Below are 25,948 nucleotides of genomic sequence, written 5' to 3'. Positions count from 1 at the left end.
CAGAAGAAGAAAACAGGAAACCTAGGAACCTGCCACAGAGGGCCTCCAAAAGCCTCTGCCCTGCAGACTATCAAAGCAGATGCTGACACTTTTGGCCAACTGTTGGGCAGAGTGCATAGAATCTTATGTAAGAAGTGGGAAATAGTAAGAGCTGGAGAGAATGGGAACCACACAAGGAGAGCAATAGAACCAGAAAATTTGAACACAGGGAATTTCCCAGAGACTCATACTCCAACCAAAGACTATTCATGGAGATAACCTAGAACCTCCGCACAGATGTAGCACATGATAGTTCAGTGTCCAAGTGGATTACATAGTAATGGGAAGAGGGACTGCCTCTGACATTGGCCTGCTCTTTGATCACCTCCCCCTGAGGGGGGAGCAGCCTTACCAGGCCACAGAAGATGACAATGCAGCCACTCCTGATGTGATCTGATAGACTAAGATCAGAAGGAAGGAGAAGAGGACCTCCCCTATCAGTGGACTTGGGGAGGGGCATGCATGAGGAAGGGGGAGAGAGGGTGTGATCAGGAGGGGAGGAGGGAGGAGCTTATGGAGGAATACAAAATGAATAAAGTGTAATTAATAGTAAAAAAATAAAAAAATTCAAAAAATTATTTAATCAAGGCTCTTAAAAAAATCTAAGAAATCAAGGACAAAAGATGAAACCTAAGAATAATAGGAATACTGAGAAAAAGGTATCGGACGGGTCTGATGCTCTTTGGGTGAATGACACCTAAATGAACATCAGTACAAAGTCCCAATTTATTTCTAATATCAGAGATCAGACCTCTAATCTTGCCTGATGCGTCTAAAACAAAAAGGGGGAACTGTAGAGAGCTGCGGAATACTATGCTTTAAAGATGGAGCTGGTGTCCGCCTTCCACCTTCCCGATGGTGAGTGCTCTCTGTCACGAACAATTCCACATTTGGCTAAGGCTGAGGATCTGGCTTGCTTCCATGTATGTGGACCTATCTGCATTGCCCATGTGGCATGCCTGGGTTGACTACCCAGAGGCTATTTAAGCTGTGGGCTGGCTTTCCCCAGGGTCAGATGATTGTTCAAGGTTCCTGAATAAAGTGCATTGAAAAAAAAAAAAGAATAATAGGAATAGAAGAAAAATAAGACTCCTAGCTTCAAGGACCAGAAAATATTTTTAATAAAATCATAGAAGAAAAAAATTTGAACCTAAAGAAATGCCTTTAAATGTACAAGAGGCTTACAAGACATTAAATAGATTAGACCAAAAAGGAAATTCCTCCCACCACATAATAATCAAAACACTAAATGTACAGAGCAAAGAAAAAATATTAAAAGCTACAAAGGAAAATGGTAAAGTAACATACAAAGGCAGAACCAATCAGAATCATACCAGACTTCTCAACAAAGACTATGAAAGCCAGATCAGACAGACCCTATGACAGATATCAGCCCACACTACTACACACAGCAAAACTTTCAATCACCATACATGGAGAAAACAAGATATTCCATGACAAAACCAAATTTAAACTATTTATGCACAAACCCAGCCCTTCAGAAGATTTTAGAAGAAAAACTTCAACCCAAAGAGGAACTATACCCCCAAAAACATAAGAGATAAATAACTTCACTGCAATAAAACCAAAAGAAAACATGCACACAAACACTACCACCACCACCATTAAAATAAAAGGAACTAACAACATCAAGGGACTCAACTCTCCAATAAAAAGACACACTCTAACAGAACAAATATGTAAACAAGACGCAACATTCTGCTGCATTCAAGAAACACACCTCAGCAACAAAGATAGACTCTTCCTCAGAGTTAAGGGTTGGAAAAAGGTTTTTCAAATAAACAAACAGGCCCAAGGAACAAGTCAGAGTAGCTATCCTAATATCTAATATAATAGACTTTCAACAAAAAAACAAAAGAGATCTGGAAAGTCACTTCATTCTCATCAAAGGAAAAATCTACCAAGAGAACATCTCAATTCTGAACATTGATGTCCCAAATTCAAGGACACCCACATTTGTAAAAGAAACATTATTAAAGCTTAAAACAAACATTGATCTACACATATTTAGTAGTGGGAGACTTAAACACACCTCTATCACCAAGGGACAGACCATTGACACAGACACTAAATAGAGAAATAATAAAACTAAAAGAGGTTATAAACCAAATGGACCTAATAGATATATCTACAGAAATTTTCACCCAAATACAAACGAATATACCTTCTTTTCAACACCCTCACAGAAGCTTCTCCAAAATCGACCATATAATCGGACACACAGAAAGCCTCAACCAGTACAAGAAAATCAAATTAATCAATTGTATCTTATCAGATCACCATGGCTTAAAGCTAGATCTCAACAACAATAGAAAAAAAAAAAAAACCAACCCCTATACACTCATGGAAACTAAACAACTCCCTACTCAATGACCATTGGGTCAGGAATGAAATAAAGAAATTACAGACATCCTAAAATTAAATGAAAATTAAGACACAACATACCCAAACTTATGAGACACATGAAAGCAGTGCTAAGAAGAAAGTTCACAGCACTGAGTACCTTCATAAATTAAAGAAATTACATCATAGCAACTTAACAGCTCACCTGAAAGCTCTAATAAAAAAGAAAGCAAACATACCTAAAGGAGTAAAATCAAACTCAGGGCTGAAATCAATTAATTAGAAACAAAGAATCAATGAAACTAAGAGATGGCTCTTTGAGAAAATCAACAAGAGAGACAAACCCTTAGCCAAACTAACTAAAAGGCAGAGAGATAGTATCCAAATTAATAAAATCAGAAATTAAAAGGGAGACATAACAACAGATACTGACAAAATCGAAAGAATCTTGTACTCAAGATTGGATAATCTAAATGAAATAGACAATTTTTTTTTTTTTTTTTTACTACATTCCACCTACCAAAGTTAAACCAAGATCAGGTAAACAAGTTAAATAGTCCTATAATCCCTAATGAAAAGAAACAGTCATTAAAAGTTTCCCATCCAAAAAAAAAAGCCCAGGACCAGTGCAGAATTCTACCAGACTTTCAAAGAGCTAATACCAATACTCCTCAAATTCTTCGACAAAACAGAAATAAAGGGAACATTGCCAAGCTCATTCTATGATGCCACAGTAACCCTGATACCTAAACCACACAAAGACCCAACAAAGAAAGAGAATTTCAGACCAATTTCCCTTATAAACATTGATGTAAAAATGCTCAATAAAATATTCGCAAGCCGAATCCAAGAACACATCAAAAATATCATCCACCATGATCAAGTAGGCTTCATCCTAGGCATGCAGGGATGGCTCAATATATGAAAAGTCATCAATATAATCCACCATATAAAGAAACTGAACAAAAACCCCACTTGATCATCTTATTAGATGCTGAAAATACATTTGACAAAATGCAATACCCCTTAGGTAAGTTGCTTAAGACAAAAGTCTTGGAAAGACTAGGGATACAAGGCACATACCTAAACATAATAAAGGGAATATTCAGCAAGCCTATCGAGAAACTTAGAGTAATTCCACTGAAATCAGGGATAAGACAAGACTGTTCACATTGGTATCTCTTCAATATAGTACTTAAAGTCCTACTCAGAGCAAAAAGACAACTAAGGGAAATCAAAGGGATTCAAATTGGAAAGGAAGAAATCAAAATATTGCTATTTGCAGATGATGTGATAGTATACAAAAATGATCCCAACAACTCTACCAGAGAACTCCCAATAGTATACATAAGCGATCCCAAAAATTCTACTACAGAACTCCTATAGATGATAAACACCTTCAGCAAAATGGCTGGATACAAACTCAAAAAAAAAAAAAAAAAGGAAAAAGAAAAATCAGTATCTCTCCTTTATACAAATAATGTAACAGACTGAAGAAATTAGGGAAACCAGATCCTTTACAATAGCTAAAAAAAAATATAAAGTATCTTGATGTTACTGTAACCAAGCAAATCAAAGAACTGTATGACAAGAACTTAAAGTCTCTGAAAAAAGAAATTGAAGAGGATATCAGAAGATGGAATCTCCCATGCTCATGGACTGGTAGGATTAACATAGTAAAAATGTCCATCTTCCCAAAAGCAATCTACAGATTCAATGCAATCCCTATCAAAATACCAACACAATTCTTCATGGACCTCAAAAGAACCATTCTCAACTTCATATGGGGAAAAAAAAACATAAACAAAATAGCTAAATAATTCTATACAATAAAAAAATCTTCTGGAGACATCTCTATCCCTGATTTTTTTTTTTTTTGCTGTTTTCTTTTTTTATTAAATTTTTATTTTTTATTTTAATTACAGTTTATTCACTTTTTATCCCAACTGTAGCCCCCTCCCCCATTCCCTCCCAACCCCACCCTCCCTCCCTCATCTCCTCCCATGTCCCTCTCCAAGTCATTGAAAGAGGAGGACTTCTTCCCCTTCCATCTGACCCTAGCTTATCAGGTCTCATCAGGACTGGCTGCATTGTCATCCTCTGTGGCCTGGCAAGGCTGCTCCTACTTCAGGGGGAGGTGGTCAAAGAGCCAGCCACTGAGTTTGCTGAAGGTGTTTATCATCTATAGGAGTTCATGTCAGAGACAGTCCCTGTTTCCCTTATTAGGGTATCCACTTGGATACTGAGCTGCCATAGCAACATCTGAGCAGGGGTTCTAGGTTATATCCATGAATGGTCCTTTGTTAGAGTATCAGTCTCAGAAAAAAACCCTGTGTCCAGAGTTTTTGGTTCTGTTGCTCTCCTTGTGGAACTCCTGTCCTCTCAAGGTCTTAATATCTTCCCCTTCTTTCCTAAGATTTGTGGCACTCTGCCCAAAGTTTGGTTATGAGTATCAGCATCTGCTTTGATACCCTGCTGGGTAGAGTCTTTCAGAGGCTCTCTGTGGTAGGCTCCTGTCCTATTTCCTGTTTTCGCCTTCTTCCAATGTCCGTCCCTTTTGTCTTTCTGAGTGAGGATTGATCATCTTACCCAGGGTCCTCCTTCTTGCTTAGCTTCTTTAGGTGTACAGATCTTTGTAGGTTTAGCCTATATTATACGTCTAGTATCCACTTATAAGTGAGTATATACCTTGTGTGTCTTTCTGCTTCTGGGATACCTCACTCAGGATGATCTTTTCTAGATCCCACCATTTACATTTCATGATTTCCTTGTTTTTAATTGCTGAGTAGTAATTCCACTGATCGTGTAAATGTACCACAATTTCTGTATCCATACTTCCATTAAGGGACATCTGGATTGTTTCCAGGTTCTGGCTATTACGAATAAAGCTGCTATGAACATGACTGAACAAATGTCCTTTTTGTGTACTTGAGCATATTTTGGATAAATTGAAGAAGATATTAGAAGATGGAAAGATCGCCTATGCTCATGGATTGGTAGGATTAACATAGTAAAAATGTCCATCTTCCCAAAAGCAATCTACAGATTCAATGCAATCCCCATCAAAATATCAACATAATTTTTCATGGACCTCAAAAGAACCATTCTCAACTTCATATAGAAAACAAACAAACAAACAAACAAAACAAAATAGCTAAACAATTCTATACAATAAAAAATCTTCTGGAGGTATCCCTGATTTTAAGCTGTACTATAGTAATAAAAACTGTATGGTACTGGCATAGAAACACACTAGTTGATCAATAGAATCAAGTTGAAGATCCAGAATGAACCCACACACCTATGGACACTCAATTTTTGGCAAGGAAGCCAAAGCCATACAATGGAAAAAAAAGCATCTTTAACAAATGGTATTGGTCAAACTGGATGTAGAAAAATGCAAATAGATCCATATTTATCACCCTGCACAAAACTCAAGTCCAAGTAGATCAAAGACCTCAATCTAACACCAGATACACTATATCTCTTAGAAGGCAAAGTGGGAAGAACCTTGAACTCATTGGCACAAGAGACAACTTCCTGAACAGAATACCAACAGCTCAGGCTGTAATATCAACAATCAATAAATGGAACATCATGAAATTGAAAAGCTTATGTAAGGCAAAGAACACTATCAAAAGAACGAAATGGCACTCTACAGATTGGGAAAAGATCTTCATCAACCCTACATCTGACAAATATATCTAAACTATATCTAAATATATTAAAAACTCAAGGAACGAGGGAGGGTCAACAGCTGGAATACAAAGTGAATAAACTATAATTAGTATTAAAAAAAAAATGAAGAAAAATCCAGCAGAGGTGACCTGGGTTTCAGATTCCACTGTCCCCTCTCCCGAGGAGGTCTGTGGAGCACCAGAGATTAGGCTTGGAGATCTTCCTGCCTGCTCCCCATCTGCTTGTCCCACCTGGGCCACAGGCAACGAGCCCAGTGGAGGTGAGCCAGGTGAGCAGGCCCAAAGCCCCATTGTCCACCATCTTGAGGAGGCCTGTGGAGCACCAGCACAATATTCAGCTTAAGGATTTCTCTGCCTCCTCCCTCTCTGCATGGTACACCTGAGACACAGACAGTGACCCCAATGGACGTAAGCTGGGCACAGGACTCAAGCCCCATTGTCCTCCATCCCTAGTAGGCCTATAAGGCATCAGAGCAGCATTAGGCTTGAAGATCTTTCGGCCTGCTCCCCATGAGCTTGGCATACCTGTGATACAGACAGGTAACATCAGAGACAACCAGATGGCTAGCAAAAGAACAAAATCAACAAAACTCAGGGCCATGTAACCCCACCAAAGACCAGTGGTCCTACCACAACAAGCCCTCGAAATACTATCAAACCTGAAGCACAAGAAAAAGATTTTAAATCTGAGGTTATGAAAATGATAGAGGCTTTTAAAAAGGAAAATAATGCTTTCAAAAAAAAAAAAAAAACCAACAGAAAAATACAATCAAACAGGTAAAAGAATTGAGTAAATCCCTTAAGGAAATATAGGAAAATACAATCAAACAGGAGAAGAAAATGAATAAAACTGTTCAAGAACTAAAAATAGAACTAGCAGCAATAAAGAAAACAATCTGAGGCAACACTGGAGACAGAAAACCTAGGGAAGAGAACAGGAACTACAGAAACAAGCATCACCAACAGAATACAAGAGATGGAAGACAGAATCTCAGGTGTAGAAAATCCAACTGAAGGAATCAATACATCAGTCAAAGAAAATGTTAAATCTAAAAAGCTCCTGACACACAAGAAATCTGGGACCTTCGATCCAAGTTACCCTGCCTATAAGAAGTACAGGGATAAGGAGGGAACAAAGATTGAGGGAAAGTCCAACCAACAATTGGCCCAACCTGAAATCTATCCCACAGTAGAGAGACAGCCCTGACACTATCAACGATACTCTACTATTCTTACAGACAGGAGCCTAACTTGACGGTCATTTGGGAGTCCAGCCAGCAGTGGATCAAGACAGATGCTGGGACTTGCAACCAAGCATGGGGCAGACCACCAGGGATCCTGTGGAAGTGTTAGGGAAAAATGGGAGAACCTAGAGGAAACAGAAACCTCACAAGAAGAACAACAGAGACAACTACCCCAGTCCCACAGGGGCTTATAGAAACTGATAAAGAGCATTTATGGTCTGAATATAGGTTTCCCTGCACATATGTGGCTGATAGGCAGCTTGGTCTTCATATGGGGCACCTGGCAAGTAGAGGATGGGGCAGTTTCTAACATGAACTCTATTGCCTACTTTTGGATCACTTCCCCCTGGCAGTACTGCCTTGCCTAGCTTCAAGGAATGAGGATATGCTCAGTCTTGATGTGACTTGATGTTCTGGGGAGGGTTGATACAGGGGGAGGGGGGCTCCCCTTTTCTGGAAGAAAAGGGAGAGGGAGGAGGAGGTGAATGGGGGACTGGGAGGAGAGGAGGGAGGAGGCACCCTTGGGATGTAAAGTAAGTAAACTGGAAAAAAGTAAAAACCAGTCTTTAAAAAAAAAAGCTCCTCAGTTCATGTCAGAAGCAGCCCCTGTTCTCATTACTATCAAACCCACTTGGACACTGAACTGCCATGGGCTACATCTGTGCAGGGGTTCTAGGTTATCTCCATGCATGGTACTTGGTTAGAGTATGAGTCTCAGGAAAGACCCCTGTGCTCAAATTTTTTGGTTCTGTTGCTCTCCTTGTGGACCTCCTGTCCTCTCCAGATCTTACTATTTCCCACTTCTTTCATAAGATTCCATGCACTCTGCCCAAAATTTGGCCATAAGTCTCAACATCTGCTTTGATAGCCTGCAGGGCAGAGCCTTTCAGATGCCCTCTGTGGGAGGCTCCTAACTTGTTTCCTGTTTTCTTCTTCTTCTAATGTCCATTCTCTTTGCCTTTCGGGATGGGGATTGAGCATTTTAGCCAGAGTCCTCCCTCTAGATTAGTTTCTTTAGGTGTACAGATTTTAGTAGGTTTATCCTATATGTCTATATGAGTGAATATACTGTGTGTGTCTTTCTGCTTCTGGGATAGCTCACTCAGGATGATCCTTTCCAGTTCCCCTGAAGGGGGAGCAGCCTTACCAGGCCACAGAGGAAGACAATGCAGCCACTCCTAATGAGACCTAACAGACTAGGATCAGAAGAAAGAAAAAGAAACCCTCCCCTACCAGTGGACTTGGGGAGGGGCATGCGTGGAGAAGGGGGTAGGAAGGAAGGGGTTGGGAGGGGAGGAGGGAGGGAAGTAGAAGGGGGATACAAAGTAAATAAACTATAATTAAAAATAAAATAGACCTGACAGACTAAGATCAGAAAGGAGAGGAGAACCTCCCCTATTAGTGGACTTGGGGAGTGGCATGCAAGCAGAGGGAGGAGGGAGGGTGGGATTGGGAGGGGAGGAGAGAGGGGCTTATGGGGGGATGCAGAATGAATAAAGTGTAATTGATTAAAAATTTAAAAAAAAAAAGGATCCATTACATTGTCACTCAGTTTCCATATAATATATGTCTAGATACTTAAATGAAGGCATGTTTTGCGTGGAGAATATACTCAGCAGTCATCATCTTCATTTTTAAAAATTCTCATTCTAGTTTCCATGGTTGTTCATGAAGAATGAAAATGGCATTATGGTGAGAACCACAGGCTATGCTCTTGCTAGCATTGCTATGCCTAACAATTAGCCTTTCTGTGTTACTAAACAATAAAGCCTCAGGCTCATTTGTGACCATGAAAAAAATAAATAAATAAAATAAAAGAAAAGAAAAGAAAAGAAAAGAAAAGAATGAGAAGTAAAAATTAAATTAATTAATTAATTAATTAATTAATAAAGCTCCTGACAAAAACATTCAAGTAATCTGGAACACTATGAAAACACCAAATCTAGAAACAAGAATATAAGAAGGAGAAGATTCCCAGCTCCAAGGCCCGGAAAATATTTTCACAAAATGAAAGAAGAAAACTTCCTCAACCTAAAGGGAAAAAATGCTTGTAAGTTTATAGAACCAACATGCTCAGGCTCTAAAATTAAAAATTAATAAATGGGACCTCATGAAATTGAAAAGCTTCTGTAAAGCAAAGGACACTGTCAACAGGACAAAATGACAGTTTGCAGATTGGAAAAAGATCTTCACCAACCCTACATTTGACAGAGGGCTAATATCCAAATATATAAAGACCTCAAGAAATTAAATACCAACAAACCAAACAATCCAATTAAAAAATAAGAGTACAGAGCTAAATAGAGAATTCTCAACAAAGGAATATCAAATGGTAGAGAAACACTTAAATGCTCAATGTCCTTAGTCAACAGGAAAGTACAAATGAAAATGACTCTAAGATTTCATCTCACACCAGTCAGAATAGCTAAGATCAAAATCTCAAATAACAGCTCATGCTGTTGAGGATGTGCAGAAAGTGGAATACTGCTCCATTGCTGATGGGAGTGCAAACTTGTACAACCACTTTGGGAATCAATCTTGTACTTTCTCAGAACACTGGGAATAGCTCTTCCTCATGACCCAGCTATACCACTCCTGGGCATATACCCAAAAGACACTCTACCATATAACACGGACACTCAACTATGTTCATATCAGCTTTATTCGTAATAGCCAGAATCTGGAAACAACCTAGATGTCCTTCAACTGAAGAATAGATAAAGAAACTGTGGCACATTTACACAATGAAATACTACTCAGCAATTAAAAACAAAGAAATCATGAAATTTGCATGCAAATCAATAAAACTAGAAAAGATCATTTTGAGTGAAACAACCCAGACCCAGAAAGACACACATGGTATATACTCACTTATAAGTAGATTTTAGCCACATAGTACAGGATAACCATACAACAACTCACCCAAAGAAGATGAGAAACAAAGAGGATCCAAGGGAGGATGCATACATCTCACTTGGAAGGGGAAATAGAATATTCAGAAGTAATGGTTGAAGAGAAGGAACAAGGTAGGAGAGGGGATGCAGAGAAATATGAGTGTGGAGATCAGACCTGGGGAAAGCAAGGGCAAGCAGACAGCAAGCCTACAGAAAAAAAGAGAAACTGAGGGTGGGGGCATCTTTGTGACAAGCTGGAGACCAAAGTCAGGGTAAGTTCCTGGGAGGACATGAGGAAGATTCAAGCAAAGATTCTTAGTAGCAGAAGATGGAAGAGGACACTTTCTAACTAGACCAGTCTCCTAGTAGTGGAGAGGAACAACAACCCACTTAAAAAACTTCAACCCAAATTTTACCTTGCCTACAAGATGTGCAGGGACAAAGAGGAGAGCATGAGAAATGTTCAAACACTGCCTGGCCCAACCAAAGGCCTTCCCTATGGAAGAGTGCAAACCCCTAACACTATGAACAATAATCAGCTAAGCCTGCAGACAGGAGTTGTCCTATGAGGTCCTACCCTACCCCGCAACACCTCAAAACAGATGCTGAGACTCACAGCTAAACATTGGGCGATGCATTGAGAGTCTTGTTGGTATAATGTTCTTTTAAAATGTATATGCCTTACCCTTGTTAATTCAAATGTTGATTTCTCCACCCCCAATTCTCTGGTTTCAATCTGGATATTGCATTGTGATACTCCCTATAAGCATCCTGTCTCAACTCTTGTGTAAACAGGACACAAATAAAGCAACTAGATACAATGTTGTACAATGGAAGGAGCCAGAGGACAGGAAAGAGGGGAGGAGCTAGAGAACAGGAAAGGGTGGAAGGAGCACGAGGAGAGCAGAGTGGGAGGAGAGAGCTTGGAGGACTTGGAGCATGAACCAGACCTAAGATTTCACAAAAAGCAAGTATAATGTGGGAAATCTAAATGTTAGGAAACTGAGGGCTTGGAGGTTTAGGAGGGAGTAAATATTGCCCAGCATTGTGTTCTAGGTTAACTAAAAACCCAGTCTCTGTGTGGTGATTTGGTTATACAGCTGCTGAGGTTTAACAGCAGCGTTACAAGATAAAACAATAGTAAATATTAATCGTCACCTACAACAGAGTCTTGTGGAAGAGTGGCAGGAAAAAGAAAAGGAGCCAGAGATGACAGGAGCTCCACAAGAAGACCAACAAAACCAACTAACTAGGACCTAGAAGAGCTTACAGAGCTGAAGCATCAACCAAGGACCATGCATGGACTAAACCTAGACACCCCTACAAAACATAACCTTAGGCTTCATGTGGGTCCTCAAGTAAGGAAAGCAGAGATTATCTGACATGGACTTTGCTGCCAGCTTTTTGATCACTCCCCCCTGGCAGGACTACCTTGCCAGCCACAAGGGAAGAGGACATGCTCAGTCCCTATGCAACTTGACAAGCTGGGGTAGATAGGAAGTGGGGCTCCCCTTTTCTTAGGATAGAGGAAGGGGGAGGGAGGGTGAGACTGGGAAACAAGGTGGAATGGGGCTACAACCAGAATGTAAATAAAAAATAAATTTAATAAAATTTTTTTTAATTTATAAAACCTCAAGAAATTAAACACCAAGAAACCAAATAATCCAATTAAAACATGGGGTACAGAGCTAAACAGACAATTCTCAACAGAGGAATATCAAATGTCTGAGAATCACTTAAAGAAATGCTCAATGTCCTTAGTCAACAGGGAAATGCAAATCAAAACAACTCTGAGATTCTATCTTATACCCATCAGAATAGTTAAAATAGATAAAAAACACAAGTGACAGCACATGATGGTGAGGATGTTGGTGGGAGTACAAACTTGTACTTTGGAAATCAATCTGGCACTATCTCAGAAAACAGGGAATAGCTATACCACTCCTAGGCATATACCCAAAAGATGCACCACCATGCAACAAGGACACTTGCTCAACTATGTTCACAGCAGCTTTACTTGTAACAGCCAAAATTTGGAAACAACCTAGGTATCCCTCAACCAAAGAATGGATAAAGAAATTGTGGTACATTTACACAATGAAATACTACTCAGCTTTTAAAAATAAGGAAATCATGAAATTTGCAGGCAAATGGATAGAACTAGAAATGATCATCATGAGTGAGACAACCCAGACCCAGAAAGACACACATGGTATGTACTCACTTATAAGTGAATTTTAGCCATATAGTACAGGATAACCATACAACAACTCACAGACCCAAAGAAGGTAAGTAACAAGGAAGACCCAAGGGAGGATGTTTAACTCCCACTCAGATATAGAAATAGAATAGACAGCAAAAGTGGTTAAAGAAAGGGAACAGGATGAGAGAGGGAACACAGAGAAAAATGAGAGTTGATATCCAACCTGGGGAGAGTGGGGGAGGGTGGCTCACAGAGAGAAGAGAAACCTTTGGCAGGGACTTCTCTGTGACAAGCTGGAGACATATGACAGAGTAGGTTCCTGGGAGGATGTGAGGGTGACTCTAGCTGAGACTCCTAGTAACAAGGGTCATGGAGATTGAAGAAGCCACCCTCTAACTAGACAGGACTCCTAGTAGAGAGAGGAGAATGCCAACCCACCCACAATAACTTCAACCCAAAATTTAAAAGATGAGCAGAGACAAAATAAAGCAGAGAATGAGGGAATGTCAAACCAATGACTGACCCAACCTGAGACTCACCCCATGGGAGACAGCCAATCCCTGACAAGATTAATAATACTCTGCTATGCTCACAGACAGGACTCTAGCATTGCTGTCCTCTTAGTGGCTCTACCCATTACCAGATGGAAACAGATGCAGAGAGCCACAAGCATACAGAGGGTGGAGCACAGGAAGCCTCATAAAAGATTGGGGTAAGGATAAAAGGACCCAGAAGGGACAAAAGCTCCACAAGAGGACCAACCAACCAGGGCCCGGGGGGTGGAGAAGGGAGTAAAGACTGAAGCACCTAACCAAGGACCAGGCATATACTGGACCTAGGCCCCGTACAAAGAAGTAGCGTAAGGGTAGCTTGGTCCTCATATGGGTCCCCTTGTAAGGGGAATGGGGGCTGACTCTGACATGGACTCTTCTGCCTACTTTTGATCACTTTCCCCTGGTGGGGCTATTTGACCAGGCCACAGGGGAGGAAGATGTACTCAGTCCAGATAAAAGTTGATATGCTGGGGAGGGTAGGTAGGGGAGGGGAGTCCCTTCTCTGAGAAGTAGAGGAGCGGGGATAGGGGAAAACAGGGGAGGTTAGGACCAGGAGGAGAGTAGGGAGGGGGCTATGACTGGAATGTAAAATGAATATAAAATTTTAAATGAATAAATAAAAATAAAAATAAAAATAAATAAATTAAAATAAATAAATTAAAATTTTTTCAAAAAAAAAAGTATACTGACAGTGGCAGTTTAAATGAGAATGTGCCCCACAGGCTCAAATGTTTGAACACTTGGCCCTCAGTTGGTAGCACTAATGGGGAAAGTTTAGGAGGAATGGCCTTGCTGGAGGAAGTATACCACTGGAGCAAGACTTGAGGTTTTAAAAGCCACATATACCATTCCCAGTTTGCTCCCGTCTCATGCTTATGGTTCAAGATGTGAGCTCTCAGCTATTCCTATCACCATGGCTGATGCTTGTTGTCATGATTCCCCTGATGTGATGGTGTTGGATTCTTCTCTGTCTGGAACTGTAAGTCCAAATAAACCCCTCCTTCAATAAGCTACCTTAGTCATAGAGTTTTTATTTCAGCCATGGAAATGTAACTAATACATTGAAATGGTATGGAAAGAAACACTAAGTAGTGCCTAAGTTTCAATATATAAGGGGCTGGGAGGGGGAAGAGTGTGGCTAAGTGGAAGACACTGGCTTAGTACATGTGAAGCTTTGGTTTCCATTCCCAGTACCACAAAATTTAGATAGATAGATGATTGATAGATAGATAGGTAGGTAGGTAGGTAGACAGACAGACAGACAGACAGACAGACAGATAGATAGATGTTAAGTATATGGTGCTTAGACGGTTCTACGGGCGGGGGGGGACAATCTCTGAGAGCACCTATAAATATGTATCTCAAAGCCAACTTTAAACTGTGATACACATATACTGTTATAACAGTGACTATAGCAATGATTGAGAGCTGGCAAAAAAGATCAGGGAAGCACACCTTTGGGTGCAGGTGAGGAAGTTTCCAGAGAGGGTTAACAGGCCAGAGGACCTGCCCCAAATGGCTGGGAGTCTGGATGAAGACTGGATAAAGAAAATGGAAGGTGGCAAGAGCATCTTTTTCCACTTCTTGACCATACCATGCCCTCCCCACCATCATGGACAAACAGCACTGAAACTGTGAGCAAAAAAAAATTCTCCTCCCTTAAGCTACTTATGTCAGGTATTTTGTCATAGTAACAGAAATGACAGTGTACCTGTGGGGTGTACTAAATCCTCTGAGCAACACAGCTGAGTAAAACACTGAGTCAAGGCTCAGGCTGAGGATACACAGTCACAGATTTGCCCAGCACACATGAGCCCACATGAGACCTGGACTTCCATTCTCATCCCACAAAATAAAAACCACCACCTCATATTCATCTCCACCTGAAGAACTCCATCAAGTTCTCCATGCTCAGAGCATTTCTCAGAGGCTCCTGGTAGTGACTCCCCTTCCCCAGGCATTACCATTCCCCTGGTTTCAGTCACCAGTCATTGCATTGTTCTTAAACTTCCTGCCCATGAGGTGGAACAGAATGACCTCTTGGCTTGGTATTTCCCTATCACTGTAGCATAGGAGCTTTATCCACTTGGTATGGGGTTGGGCAGCTCATCCTGTGCTACAGCAGCACCATGTCTAGCATACCACAAGTTATTTGGGTATGTGTATGTTAATATGCAAATAGGCTAAAGGTCAATGTTGAACCTTCCTTGATCTCTTTTCTACATCATGATATCTAAGACAGGCTATCTCATTCACCGAGGGGTCACTCATTGGCTAGACTGTCTGGTTCATAAACCCCAGGTATCTTTCTGTCTCTGCCTCCCCAGCACTGGGCTTATGAACACACTGTTAGTCTTCTAAAGTCTGATTGCCAATGTCTCTGCTTTGACAGGCCCTTTTTTTAAAGAAAAAAAATTTAATTTACACTTATTTTGGAGGACAGGAGCATTCATGCATAGAGGTTAGAGGCAATTTGAGGAAACCAGTTTTCACCTTCCACCATGTGGGTCCTGCTTGGTCATCAGGCTTGTCAGCATCTTGATGGCCCAGGCTTGGCTTTTTCTAGGGATCAAACTCGGGTCTTCATGCTTGCAAGGTAAGCACCCAATTCCTCCATGAGACCCTAGGTCAAACCATTTCTAGTTCCTATACTACAGTGTAGCATAGGAGTAGCATAGTTCCTATACAGTATGCCTGTTCTAAACTAGAGCCTTCAGGAAGCTTTCCAAGCACACATGAGTCCATTTACCACATTTTGGTAAATGCAGCTAAGATGTTCCATTAAAGAGCTGGCACTGATTTAAGGAAGCTACAAGGGAGTGGACCTCTTTTGCTCTCCATCTTTCTTTATGGTGATGTCACTGAAAGGGTCCAGGTATGAGACAGGATGACAGCACCAAGGTTCCAAGATCCTAGGTGACAAGAGTTCACTATTTCTTATTTTTAATTTTTTTTTCTTTTGAGTCAAAATCTTGCTATGTAGCTTTGAACTCTCCATCTTCCAGTCTTAGTTCTCTGAGTGCTGGGAAGACAAGCAGGTGCCACCAGGTGGTAGTTTACATTGCCATCATCCCCCACAACAATCTCAACAGCCAACCTTATGAATGACTATGCTTCAGCTGGGGCTCTGAGCACATGCCTCAAAACCACACAGACCCAGAGTTCCACTCTTGACTTGACCAGATGAGAAAGACACTTTCTCTCTTGAGCCTCTACCCATTCATCCGTCACCTGAAAATCTGTAATCTGCATAGAAATGACCCAAAAAGTATACATATGTAAAGAAAAATAGTGGTTTCTACAGAAGAGACAAGGCATAAACCAGAACAGGCTACCCTCTCCCGGAGGAAACTGGTACTCTGAGGCACAGTGTGCCCTTGCAAATAGCAGTGGCCACACAACTGCATTTGAGGACCAGATGACTTAAATGGGTAATTCTGATCCAGGGGCCATAGGTTCTCTGTTCTGTTCCCTTGTGTTAATCTCAGTATCTGAACTATAGCTATGACAGGTATGATGAGCATTGTAGACCATGAGACCAATTTAAAGACTTATGTGAAGCAGAACCTGAGGTGTTGACTGACCCATAGGGCCCCACCAGTCTCAAAACAAGCTACATCCTAATCTGCTATGAGCATCAGCATCCACCCTGATGAGGCTATTTTTCATGTCTCCACTATAGAGTTCTATATTTCAGCCTAATAACAATTGTCTTGGTAGCTGTGAGCTTTCCCTGTAATATACAACTAAAGAATAACACCAATGAGAAAAAAAGTGCATTTGGCTACTGCAAACTAAAAGCAGCCCACTTAAATATTCACAACAAACCAGCGCAGAGCTGACTGCAGTGGTTACATTCTCACCAGCCCTCCAGGGGAAAAGGCAGACTAGGGAGCACCTGTGGTTCACCTGCACAAAGAAGTAGACAAGGCCCAAGGGTGGGATGATGACAGCAGCAATGGGTGTGGCCAACAGGATGACAATGACAGCTCCAATGACGCTGAAGAGTGAGCCCATGAACATCTTGATGACCTGCGGGATCATGGAGTCCACCGTGTCCAGCTCCTTGGAGAATCGGTTCACAAGGTTCCCACTAGGTGTACGCTCAAAGAAACTCATCGGTGATCGCAGAACATTGTGCAGCAGGTCCAGGTGGAGGTGACGGGAGGCAAAGATGCCCCCAATGGACACAGCCATGGAGTAACCAAATACTGCCACACCTAGGATAACAATAGAGATATGCATGTGAAATATAGAAGTATGAGCTGCAGGCTGGCCCTAGGTGTCTTATCAAGCCAGTGATGGTGGCCCTCTGTCACCAGCACTGACAGTGTACTATGCCCTGTTCTGGGGTTTCTGAAAAACTGAATTTCCCTTTAATTTTAATGAACTAAAATTCAAATCACTTCCCATAACTGGTGGCTACTGTACCAGGCAGCATAGCTCTAATAGCAGATGCTAATGCTGTGTGAACTCAGGAAAATATCACACCCTCTCTGTTCTTTGCTTTTTCTCAAACATAATATGAAGGCTACTGCAGTCCTTGGCTCTGTGGGAGAGGGGTGAGGGTTATAAACACAGAAACTCAAGGCATCACGTCTGATCTTCTGACGACTTGTTCCAAAGCTACCTCAGAAACCAGGAGACATCCTCCGAACAAAATTTTTTCTGGACTTCTATCTGAGCCTCTTTCACCAGGAACTGGGGAAAGAAAGGCTCTGGAGCTAGCACTGACATTGTGAGTCATCTCATCTGTAAAATGGGGACAGTGACACTTAGCTCAGAGCCACAACCAATACTAAGTGTCTTCCAAGCAGCGTGCACGGATACAAGAGAAACTCATATACTAAGAAGGCTTACTTAGTGCTCAAATGAGTGAATCAAGGACAGGGAAAGGACATGTATGTACAAAGCAGTTTTATGAGCACCTAGACCTACAGGTAGTTCACATGCTGCCTGGCACAGCTTCAGAGTGAGCTTCAGAGATGGGCTGCTTCATTCAATGCCAGCTCAGCCAGCAATTAGCCCTGAGGTTTAAGCTGTGTGGCTCTGTGAAGAAAGGACTGGGAAGGAAGATGGGCAAGAATTCAGCAAGCATTTCAGGGTCTACCTTGTAAGAGGCTCTATCCACCTGGTCTGGTTCAGTTTGAGGGTGTAAATTCCCTGAAAACTTGGAGACTGTTATGAAATTCCACATGAAGCAATCACAGCCATACCTTGCAAGATGCCCAAGGCCCCATAAACACTTAGTCGGAAATTCCTGTGTTCCTGAGTCCCATTAACAATGGGGTGGTCATCTGTCCAGAGGCTCAGCCAATAATTGGAGGCCAGTGCTGACACATGGTTGCACAGGAAAAGGAAGATACTCAAGAAGGAGATGAAGAGGCCAATGGCCTTCATGTAGTCCCAGTACACTGACAGCTGCACCTAGGACCCAAAGAGTGGCAGCACGAATTAGCATCTCCTGTATGATTCCTCACAGCCCACCTGACCCTCCTGTGACCAGGCCCTTGATACCCTGCCACCCCACCAGTCAACGCAAAGCCAGGCTTTCTGACTCCCACAGATCTTCCAGTCAAGCCCTAGACAGGGTAATGCTCCATTATCACCCACTCAAACACATAAGCACAGAGGCATAGAACTCCATGCAAGTGTCCAAGGGAGGTACCAGGGGAGGTTTTCCCTGAAGAAGTGATGTTAAAGAATTTACCAGCTGTGAATGGCAAACAGGCAGGGAAGGGGATGACCCTCAGGTATAAAGACCATGAGGTATGAGGGAGCTCAACATATTTGGGGAATTGAAGTAGTTGCACCTGCCCTATCTGTAGCCTGGGTAGTCCCATTCAATACTCCAGGCTGCTCACAGCCAGCTAGTCATGAGCATGGGCATACACTAAAGTACCAACATGGAGTCAACAGCTCAGATCCAACTCTTGCAAAAGTCATTTTGCCACACTGACCGTGGCTTCAGCAACTGAACATAGCACCATGTCAGGCTTGCTGTCAGACACCAAGAAAAGCATTGTGCCCTGTGCCTGGAATTTTGCCTCACTCACCTGCCCTGTCTGCACCTTGTCTGCTTCCATCAGCTTCCAGGTCTCCTCCTTGGTTCCGGTCTTCTGCAGTTCAGCCAGGCTACTGTGCTGTTGGCCAGTATCCCCACTGTGGGAAGAAGAGCTGCTGAGATGCCTATTGCCAAGGAGAGTAGGGTGTCAGTCAAAGAAAAGCCTTAGAGAGTTTAAGCACACATATGAACACACAAACTCGTTTCCCTATGGCACTATCCAGAAAAACAACTTTCTAGGGAAAGGAATGTGTATGTCAGGGATGAGGGCTGCTGTAGCACATGTGAAGAGCAATGGGAAAGTGTGTGGGAACACTCTTTCATGTAAAGCAATTATTTGGAAGCTGGAGATATAGCTCAGTTGGTAGAATGCATGAAGCCCTGGGTTCAATCTCCAGCACTGCATAAACTAGGCAGAGTGGCACACACATGTAATCCCAGCATCAAAGAGGTAGAAGGAGGAGGATTAGACATTCAAGTTCATCCTTAGCTATTTCCCCAGTCCAAGACCAGCCTGGGATACATAAGACCCTGCCTTAAAAAAAAATAATAAAATAAAATGAAATGAAATGAAATGAAATAATAAAATGAAATAAAATAAACCCAAAGAGTCTCCTAGAAGCAGAATAGAGCTTAGGGCCACTGGCTCAGAGCTCAAATCTGAGCTGGGCATCTCTAGAGTTGCACAACTGGTAAGCCTGTCTGTTTGGTGTGAGATGAGAACAGGCCAGCAGCAAGCTAGAGCCTACAACTGTGCCTAGTTCCCAAACCAGCATCATCATTAGTGTGACTGTCTGTGATCACATGCTGGCTCACAATGCCCAATGTGTCAGGCCCTGCCTCAGGTCCCTGAGAAAAGACCCAAATCATACAGAAGGCAAGTTTCTGAAGTAGGAATAAAAGGGCAGGCCTGTGTGAATTGTAGGTGAGGGCAGGGTCCTTCCTAGGAAGGTTCTTGAAGAGTGAGAAGGCAAGCATAATGTACAGGAATTGCCAAATCCCTGGGAGCAACGGTGGGTAGAGGGCAAGTGCCACCTGTCCCTTCTCAGTTTCCATAGGCAGACAGGGCCAGGAGGAACTCTGGGCCAGGCACCCTCCCGGTGCTTACCTCTGCAGGTGTTTCCCCACCGTATCTGTCACCAGCATCCCATTCTCCACTGGCTTTGACTCCTTCCCTAAACCACTGACACCTGGCAGAAGATAGGCAGAGGGGAGAATGTGTCATTGGGCAAGGCCAAACAAAAGACCAGGAACCCAGTCACTTCCAGAGGAGACAACTGTGACTTTGGCTGCCAGGGAGCTTGAGAAGACAGAACCAAGTTGTTCTGAACTCCACCCACATCTCAGACCCTCAGGGAGGTGCAAGGCTCTTCCTATTGACCATTTGGCTGGGGTCAGATGGCACCAGGAGCCATGGGTAAAATGCAACTACCTATAATCAAATTCAGCTACTGGGCAGGGAGAGGACAGGGCCAAGTGTGCTGAACTCTAAACACCCAGTAGGGGTCGCTGCTTAACACACTTCACATCCATGTGTTGACGTCAGGCTGTCATCTAAGACTGCTTTTAAGGATTGAAAGTTAAAAACCAGCCTAGACTATATCCTGAGACCTTGTCTCAAAAACGAACAAATGTCAACTATAGTGACAATGGCATCCACAAGCAAAGGCCCTGAGGCCCTTAGTGACAGAATTCACCCTGTGTGGTCTGATTACACAGGAGATGCCCATAGACCAGGCCTGATACAACACCTATGTCTTTATGAAGATGGTTTTGAAGTCTAAATAACCAATGAGACCGTACAGGGCACAGCTGCTAGCTGTCTGCCCTAATCCCAGAAGGATCCCCTGGGGATCAACAAGATCAGAACTAATAGCGGCACCAGGCACCATTGTCCCTCGCTCTCAATAGCCATCAATCTGAACTCCCACCCTACACTGGATTCCTTATTCTTTGGTACTGAGAAAGGAGGACAGACAATTAACACATCAAGGACTGGGGCAGAGGGGTGTGTGTGTGTGTGTGTGTGCGTGGAGGTATGTGTGTATGAGGGCAAAGCACAGGGCTACCAACACTATCAGGATGACCTGGGCACTCATAAGAGGGACACACAGATCACGCTGATCAACACAAAATGCAGGGCCAGGCTCCCTCATGACAGTCCTGAGAGCCAGATAGGCTACAGGGGATGAGAGGCCCAGCATAGTTCCTGGGCTAGGAACTCCAAGCTGAATTAGTCTTAGCTAACAAAGAATCGTTGCAAGGTGGGAGTGGCTCTGTAAATGAGCAGATACCTGGATCCTTACAGGGACTCAGTTCCAGCAGTCAGGAACTCAGGACTGTAGGACTGAGTTTCCACTTAGCTGTGTGCCTTGAGGAAATACAAAACCTTTCCCAGCCTCAAGCCACACATCAGTAAAATGGGAATGTATCCGAAGCTCATAAGCAGGAGGCCGAGGTGACTTCACAAGTGAGGTGCTACTGTATGAACATCTGTGAATGTGCTCCAGGTAATTCTGGACCTGGCCAGGACAAAGACTCAATCTATTAAACATCCTCTTGAACATCAGTGTCCACATTTATTTCAGAATGTTATTTTGTGAGCTCACATACCTGTGTGTGTATGCATATGGACAGATGTTACAATGCCTTGGCTGTTCTTTCTCAGCTCCTGTCCATCTTGAATTCTAAGAGGGTCTCTCCTATCCTGGCGGTCAGTAACTAGGGTAGACTGGCTGGCCAGTGAGGCCCAGGGAACTGCCTATCTCCACCTCCCTAGTGCTGGGTTTATAAGCATAAACCATACCTTTTTACATGGGTCCTGGGAATCAGAATCAGGTCCTTGTGCTTTTAAGTCAAACACTTGACTCACTTTTATCTCCATAGCCCAGCCACTGCTTCTCGCTTTTTTGTTTTCTCGAAAGCCACAAATCCCAAAGCAGTTATGTTACTAGAGTAAATGATAACTAGTAGGACTTCCCAGACATAGCATGCACAATCATGCATGGCACACTCCTTATCCCTCCTGTCCCTGCCTCAATGGTTCCAGACAAGCTTCTGCAGTAACTCATTCTCCAGCCCATGGGCTAATGGTCCACCTGGATCACTTTGGGGCTCAACTCTGCAAGAGGGAGTCTGAGATCTTAGTGTTCACCTCTCCCTGTTACCCAGTGCTCCCCTACCCAGAAGGTGCTTGTCAGAGTCCCTCTCCTGAGATCCTACACTACCATCAGTGGCCATAATGATCTCTGTTCTAGCAGGCTCTGCCTAGAGTTCCACTCCATCTCTAGGCCTCTGACTTACTGGTTACCTGCACACTTCTTTGTTTAAAATAGGTTGAATAGGTTCTATTGGCTGCCTAATAGCCCTTGGTCTAAACCTCAGCCCCACACTACTGCATATGGAGAGGGTGGGAGCCTCAGTCCAGCTATTAAGATTTTGATGCGGTACATCTGTACTCCCAAAGTCACCTGCATCATCCTTCATGCCCGGGAATGTATTAAACAGCTTTTTGAACCCTGTCCTTTCCCCATCCATCTGCTGTGTGCCCAGCACTCCCTATCATGATGTCTGAGAAGTATGCTGGCCCGAGTCACTTAACCTCTGAGATAAGCAAGATTGGATCTGGAAATACATCCCAGAGCCACCCACAAAGTCTCAAGAGAGTGCAATCCAGACTCCTCACCAAGCATGCAGCAACAGCAGCTGTCCCAGGATGCCTATAGCCTCCTACACCACAGCCCAAATGCTAAGGACCTTCCTTGGCTATCACTCCACTGCCTGGAAGTCACAAAATTGGGGAAATATTAAGAGCCATAGGCAACCCCTTCTCCATACTTCTACTTAACTCTCCTGGGAGACTGGTAAACTGGGCTCAGGGCTGAGGGTCTGCCTTATGTGTGCTTCAGTTTCCCCATCTCACCTGGGCTGGGTCTGAGTAGCACCTTCTCCAAAAGCTCTAATTATGTTTAATCACCAAGAGAGAAGGGATGCTAAGCAGGGTGCACAGACCTGAAGTCCCAGCTACTCTTAAGTCATAAGGGGGATGGCAAGTTCAAGGCCAGCCTGGGCAATATCTCAACATGGAAAGTAAAAAGAGGACTGGGGAATGCAGCTCAATTACAGTATTTGCCCAGCCTATACCAGGGTGTGGGTTTGGTCTCCAGCATAGGCAATAATGAATAAAAAGGAGGGTACATATAGCTCAGAGATAGAGCATTGGTTTGACATGAGCTCCATCCCCACACTTTTGGGGGAGCCTAGAAAGTGCTGCAGTCCGGGGAAGGGAAGGGAGGAAGGGAGACTACAGACTCAGGGAAGGCATGAGGGTAGAAGGCAGGAGAATCCATCTCGCCACAGACCCTTCCACTGGGACAGCTGTAGATCACCACAAAGGTGAAAAAAGGTCACTTGGCTCAGATGTGTCCTGGACCATTCCTCTGAGTGATGTGGGCCCTTTACTCTGGGTGCTCCCAGTCCCTCAGCCTTCTCCACTGATGCAGGTACCACCATGAGATTCTTTATAATTTAGTCTGTATCTCCTGCCAGACTCTAAGACAATGATGAGGTCTTATCTGCTGTTCTACTCCCAGCTGCTAGTGCACCACATGCAGTTACACTACACTGAAAAGGGGCGCTAGGCAACACAGGGTACGGCAGGCACTTTGTACACCTCTGAAGGCGATAGGATGACTGACAATTGACAACCAATAAGGAAGTGGAGCCGAACCTCTAATGCCACTGGGGGAATCACAGCAGCTACTCCCTGCCTACAGAGTACATGAAGTACAAAGCAGGCTGCAAAACCTGAGAGAAATGGGCAAATGAGTTCAACTCTTCTGCTCAGATGTTTTTATAGCTTTGTTTGCATATGGACAAACACACAGGTGGTCCCTGGGGAGTCTAACTTAGATCCTCACCAGAGCAAGAACTCTTATCCACTGAACTTCAGCCCCAGTCCCTCATCAGTAATTTTTAAAAAAAAACATATTGACACATGAAAGCCATTATTCACAAAATGTCCCTGGAGTCTCTCCTAGCACTGAGTAAGGGTCACTGAGCCTACAAGCAGGCACTGTCCCCACATACACCACAGATGTACTTACTGTCTGCCACCAAAAAAATATCACAAATAAATAGCATCAGTACTCAAGAAGGCTTTAGAACTCCTCCAGCATCACTCTCCAATACCTCAGGGCCATGAGGAAGACAGCTCCTACAACAGGAGCTGTCAGCATCTGCTGCAGGTGATAACCAGGAAGTGGGGAGCTTCTGGGTTTCCTACGACAAGAAATAGGAGCCTATGCTGTCTTCAAACTTGTGATCCTCCTGCCTGGCTATGCAAGATAAGTACTCATCTCACCTGAAAGGAGACTGGGTGGCTGACCTGGACAAATGAGCCAACCATTGGGGTGGAAATGTGGTATTTTCGCTGCCAAAAAAAGTGACATTTATAGAAAATAAGAAACTGGGGTCAGCAAAAGAGTTCAGTGTGTAAAAGTGCTTGCTACCAAGCCTGAAGATCTGAGTTTGAATCCCTACAAGTTGTCCTTTGAGTGTCACGCATGCATGCATGCACATGAGAATGCACACACGCACGAATGCACACACAAACACACACTGACCAGATGTAGAACTATTTTTAAAATATATTTTTAAAAAAGCAAACAAAAAATACAGAGTCCTCCGTGTTGTGTACAAAGGGGCCCTCGTGGCTGGGGTCTGAGGCAGGAAGAGTGAGAGAGACAAACAAACTTCCTTCACAAACAGGGCTTTGGAAAAACTCTTACACATCAAGTTAGATATAGGCAAATGAATTACAGTGACAGAGAAAACTGCCATAATCTATCACTTGAACTAAGAGGTAAGGACAATTTTGCCTAAGTATAAATGGGCCAGACTTAGGGAAGACCTTTGTAACCATAAGGTCATGAACATGTGGAAAGAACTCATTCCAATCAGATGTTTCTGTCTCAAACTCCCATCTGCCTTAGCCTCCTAAGTGCTGAGATTATAGGTGTGCGTTGCCACACTTGGTTATCTTAACATGACATTTATTAAAAACTACTATGAGTGAATAAACTGCAATTAATAAAATAAATACATTTTTAAAAATAAAAAAAAAAAAAACACCTACTACGATAGGCTGGGCATAATAGAACATGTCTTTAATCCCAGAACTAAGAAGGTGGATCTTTTGTTAAGTTCAAGGCCTACCTGATCTACACAGAAACACAAAGTTCCAAGCTATCCAGGACTACATAGTGAGACCCTGTCTCAACCTCCAGCTGTCCCTTCCCCTACTGGAAACAAAACAAAACACTAGGAGCCATTGATGACACCCTAATGCTGACCTGGAAATGGACTATACCCCCAACATAAGACCAGATTTGAGATCTGTCATGCTGTCAGCCACTTTGTGTCCTTAGACAGATGTTTGTTCTCTGACATTCTTGAGATTCAAAAGTTTACCCCACTGGGCCTGAAGAAGTGGCTTGGTGGTTACAAGCACTGACTAATCTTACAGAGGACCAGGGTTTGACTTTCAGCATCCACATGGCAGCTCACAGTTCCAGAAGATCCAACTCCCTCCCCTGGTCTCCTGACACAGTACACTCATATTTACACATATACCCTTAAAAATAGATAGATGATAGATAGATAGATAGATAGATAGATAGATAGATAGATAGATAGATAGATAGATAGATAATAAAAGTTCCCCACTACATTTAGACTAAAATTCAAACCTACTCCTTCAAGGTCCTTCTTGGTAAGCACCTCATTGTCTTACTTCCTATCTCCTACCCTGATTCCCTTCCCTAACTTGATCTGACTACTGTATCCTCCTGTTTCCTAAAACAAGCTGGGCCTGAGGCCTTTGTGTAT

At 42.9% G+C, this 25,948-nt stretch overlaps 1 protein-coding gene across 5 annotated transcripts in view; it reads right to left on the bottom strand.

Annotated features, from left to right (window-relative positions):
• The window catches only part of Abcc1 (ATP binding cassette subfamily C member 1), a 126,144-nt gene that overhangs the window by 15,455 nt on the left and 84,741 nt on the right, over positions 1-25,948 (bottom strand). For 3 of the 5 annotated variants that reach the window (XM_060364245.1, XM_021657547.2, XM_060364247.1), the window contains 4 exons: positions 20,169-20,250; positions 19,053-19,185; positions 18,213-18,423; positions 16,906-17,216 (listed from right to left, as the gene is read on the bottom strand). In XM_060364245.1, coding sequence (XP_060220228.1) covers positions 16,906-17,216; positions 18,213-18,423; positions 19,053-19,185; positions 20,169-20,250 — 737 coding nt within the window. The remainder of the gene's footprint in view (positions 1-16,905; positions 17,217-18,212; positions 18,424-19,052; positions 19,186-20,168; positions 20,251-25,948) is intronic. The other 2 variants (XM_060364246.1, XM_021657548.2) reach the window with 1 other exon arrangement.

Source organism: Meriones unguiculatus, chromosome 11 (genome assembly GCF_030254825.1).
Source record: "Meriones unguiculatus strain TT.TT164.6M chromosome 11, Bangor_MerUng_6.1, whole genome shotgun sequence".
In the NCBI taxonomy this organism is placed as follows: Eukaryota; Metazoa; Chordata; class Mammalia; order Rodentia; family Muridae; genus Meriones; species Meriones unguiculatus.
Note: the sequence above shows the minus strand (reverse complement) of the source record. Positions and strands in the feature narration are given on the sequence as shown.